The 4,383-nt window shown below is 30.7% G+C and overlaps 1 protein-coding gene across 2 annotated transcripts in view; it reads right to left on the bottom strand.

Moving 5' to 3' along the window:
- Window positions 1-4,383, bottom strand: part of LOC122627025 (serine/threonine-protein kinase tricornered) — a 95,841-nt gene that overhangs the window by 86,509 nt on the left and 4,949 nt on the right. For both annotated transcript variants that reach the window (XM_043807757.1, XM_043807759.1), the window contains exon 2: window positions 232-365. In XM_043807757.1, coding sequence (XP_043663692.1) covers window positions 232-365 — 134 coding nt within the window. The remainder of the gene's footprint in view (window positions 1-231; window positions 366-4,383) is intronic.

Genomic DNA, 4,383 nt, shown 5'->3' with positions numbered 1-4,383 from the left:
AAAAAGAAAAAGAAACAGTATTATTTAATTTCAATTATTCGGCATATTTTTATTGTTCGCTGTATTCTTAATTGTCAAAGAAGAAATTCTTCTGTGAACTAAATTAATTGGAGGAAAAAGAAAAACTGATCTTGAAAGAAAAACAGAGACAGAAAGAGAGAGAGAGAGAGGGAGGGAGGGAGGGAGAAAGAGAGTTATTTCTTTTTTCTAGTGTTCTCTCTAAGTACATACCTTCTTGGCCGGGATTATTAGTGTTCAAGTTGGGATGAGAAGTCAGCGAAGACGGTGTGTCGTCCTCAGCGACGCCCATCGTCGTTGCTGCTGTTTGCTGATGATGCGTTTCCACCTCCGTCGCCTCTTCGCACCTACGGAAATTAACGTCATCGAATTAATTCATTCGATTATGACGAAAACTAAACGAAATTATGTACCAATCAATTGTATTTCGTAAGTAATTATGAATCATTAAGAAACCAATTAAGAAACTCGAATTGGAGTACAATTACTCAACAACTTTCGCTTCTAAAGTTATAACCAACTTTCAAGATTTAGAGATTTCTTTTAAGTTAATTTAATATATTAGATTTATTAAAAATATTATATAAGATATATATCATTTTTAAACTAATATTTAATAATAAACAATTAAGTTGCGTTTTATAAATTTCTCTCTCTCTCTCTCTCTCTCTCTTTCTCTAACTAACTTAAATTTTTAATATTAATTATCTTTCAATTAGAAACAATTAGATTTCTCTTGATCTAACATATAATATATTTTATATAATATACAATATTACATATAGAAATAATAAATATATAATATATACATTAAAAAATTTAGATAATAATGTAGATAATAATAATTATCCACACAATATAGATAATAATGATATTACATCTTACGTAAATCATTTTTTATCTTATACAAAATTAAAAATCATGTTAGGATAATAGTTTATTAAACAATCCAATCTTAAGTGGCACAAAGCTACAACCAACAAAAATTAAACCAATATATATATATATATATATATATATATATATATATATATATATAAAATATAAGAGTCCAACAAGAGGAAAGAATATCGTACTGTATAAAATTTCGAAACATCAAAGGGCCGACACACCGTGAACGCATAACGGAATTCGTCTGGCACCGGTGCTGCTATTTTACCTCTGGATCTCTCTGTGGATCCAGAGACTGAATCTCCTATCCGACCGGTTGAACGTTCACGCACGCACATACACACATATATATATATATATATATATATATGCACCCAACACGAATACATACATATATGCATATATATTCATTCATACATACATATTCGTATATCGTCGCGATAATTACGTATTCGTACGAGTTCGCGTGGGCGTTCGTACTTCGTACTTCAAGGAAAAAAAAAAGAAAAGAAAAGAAAAGGAAGAAGGGATGAAGAATGAAGAAGGAAGAGAAGGAGGAGGAGAAGAAGAAGAAGAAGAAGAAGAAGGAGAAGGAGAAGAAGAAGAAGAAGAAGAAGAAGAAGAAGAAGAAGAAGGAGGAGGTAGGAGGTAAAAGAGAAGGAGGAGGAAAAGAAGATGAAGGAGGATAGAAAATGAACACGAGTGCTTGCTGCACTCGGTGAAATAGAGAAGAAAAAGACGAAAGAGGAGAAGAAGAAGAAGAAGAAGAAGAAGAAGAAGAAGAAGAAGAAGAAGAAGAAGAAGAAGAAGAAGAAGAAGAAGAAGACGGGTACTCCAAGTCGGTAACGGTATGTTGACCTCTCTCTGGATATGCCGGCTCTTTGCTATACATACGATACATCCCGTGTAAACGAAATGCTATGCCTGGTGTCTCATATAATTTTTCAACTACGAATTCAAATGTTTTTGGTTACTTTTTCAATTTTTTTCTTTTTCTTTGCTTTCCAGATCAAGTTCAACCCCTCGCATATCACATTCGACCGTTCGCAAATCGAACTGTTCGTTCATAGACGTTATTTCACTTCTCTTTCGATCATTGACGATTTATTGGTTTAAATTAAGACTTAATTACAACAAATTCCCCCGACACGGGTTTTGCAATAGAAATTTAACTTTTTTTTATTTCTCCTTTTTTTTTTGCAAACCAAATTCAATCATTTTTTCACTTTGCAAATCAAGTTTTTTTTTTTTTTTTTTGATAAATTTCTATCCCCAGATTATCATCTTTCAATTATTGAGACAAGAGATAACGTAATCGATAACGAAAAAATATGCGATCACTCAGAATTAAAATTTCGATTTTACTAGATTAACAAAATTATCCTCTTAATGATGAACGATCTAATAAAAATCTACACGAGTTTATATTTTGTTCCAACCTCAAATTACACGTTTATAGGAAATTATTTCCCATAAATAGTAAAAATTTCAAGCAAGTTAAATGCCAATATAACTGATGTCTGCCTAGAGACTACATATTTAATAAATAATATTGCTCTGATTTTACTTTGCTAGATAGAATAGAGGAGAAAAATGTAATGCTTATTACATGAATATGTATATTAAATTATGAAGAGTTGCTTCTAGCTATAAAGTTATGTATGTACATTATTATCTGTATACAGTCTTCGTACTATGCTCATACATACATTATGAATTCCATATATAATGATTTGATAATTATTATTATTATATAAGTATTTTATGTAGATCGTTGTATTACATATAATAAAATTTCGAATTTCTTAACAATAAGTTTTTCGTTTGATTTTATTTTTATTACGAGAATTTAAGAAAACAACGTCGTAGAAAAACTTGATTAGCAAAGAAAAGGGGTAAATTTAATTTATAAATTGCAAAAGATCTATAAAATCGAATTGTTCAAATAAAAACAAAATGATCAAATAGAACGAACGATCTCGATTAAAATTCGTCGTTTATTTCAATATTTACGTAATTACGAACGTATTGTTCTGAAAGTTTTCTCTTTTAGATGCCATAAGGCCGTAATATCGTCTATACAAAAAGCCAGCGTATACATGCACGCTCTAATTCGACTACGAATTAACTGTAGAATATTTGATTGCAAATTTTGATTTAATTGTTATTTGTGAAATTGATCCTTTGCGTATAAAGTAATGATTTAAAACGTATCACACAAAAGAAGAGTTATAATTGATTATATATATACATATTTCTTTTTTTTCAAACTAATTACATATTTATTTTCAATTAGTATTATTGAGTATCACCGAGATAATATAATAAGCCATCTGAAGAATCCTTTTTTTTTTTTTTTACAATATTTCGTGTACTTATTCCTGCTTGATATTCTACATTCCAAATTAATTTTTATCTGATCATAAAAGAAATTATTTTTCGTGCAAATTTTAACGTGCTAACGAAAAATGTTTTATCATTTTTATGAGATGATTATTTAATAGTAAAAACGTTTACAAATGTTTGGCGTTATGACGCTAAATTCGAATCATTGTATACATCGTACACACAACTATATAACAATTCTTAAACGTTCGTATTCCTTTATGAACGTCATTTCATAAAGAGAATATTAAAACAAAGTAAATGAAATTGGTGTTAATTATTAAGAGTGGTACACACCCAAATAAAATTTTTGCTCTTTTTCATATTTTTTGTTTGTGCTCTTTCATTTTTATTTTGTTTGTCTTGATATTTTTAGAACTATCTAAGAGAGAGAGAGAGAGAGAGAGAGGGAGAGAGGGAGAGAGAGAGAGAGAGAGAGAGAGAGAGTGAGAAAGGTCACAAAGCAATATAATAAAACGAAATAAAAATAACGCAACTTGCAAACTAATTTCTCCTTCGTCGTCGTATTAGAAGGTATCTAATAAACACGTGCAGCGTTAATATGTGCTAGTTCGAGTCACGTCTGATCGTCAATAATACCAATAGACAAATTAATTTACACAGTGTATAAATAGTGGAAGATTTGATGCTCTAATGTCTAAAATTCCAATGGAGCAAGGTCACAAGAAAAAGAAACAGAAAATAAAAAAGATTAGTAAGATAAACGAAGAAAGAAATAGCAGTTCGAAAAGTTCGAAGGACTTGTATTCTTTTTGTTTCCTTTTTTTTGTTTAGAAAATTCGTAAAACTCCTGACTCAATCTTTTAACCTTGCTCGTGTATTTCGTACGTTAAATATAGCCAATGGGAGAACAATAAAAATGCATCTTACGAATCTCCGTCGGACGCTTCTCGCTCGGTTATTTTCGTTTCCACGTGCGGGAGAAGTAAAACACAAAAGCAAAGCTACGTATTCCAGAAACATCGCGTTTCGATTTATCAACGTCGACATCGTATCGACGTGCGAGCAAAAATAAGCTCCTCCCGGGAGGGCACGAAAGCGAGAAAGAAAGAGAGAGAGAGAGAGAGA

Source organism: Vespula pensylvanica, chromosome 2 (genome assembly GCF_014466175.1).
Source record: "Vespula pensylvanica isolate Volc-1 chromosome 2, ASM1446617v1, whole genome shotgun sequence".
Taxonomy (NCBI): Eukaryota; Metazoa; Arthropoda; class Insecta; order Hymenoptera; family Vespidae; genus Vespula; species Vespula pensylvanica.
This window is presented reverse-complemented; position numbering and strand designations above follow the sequence as displayed.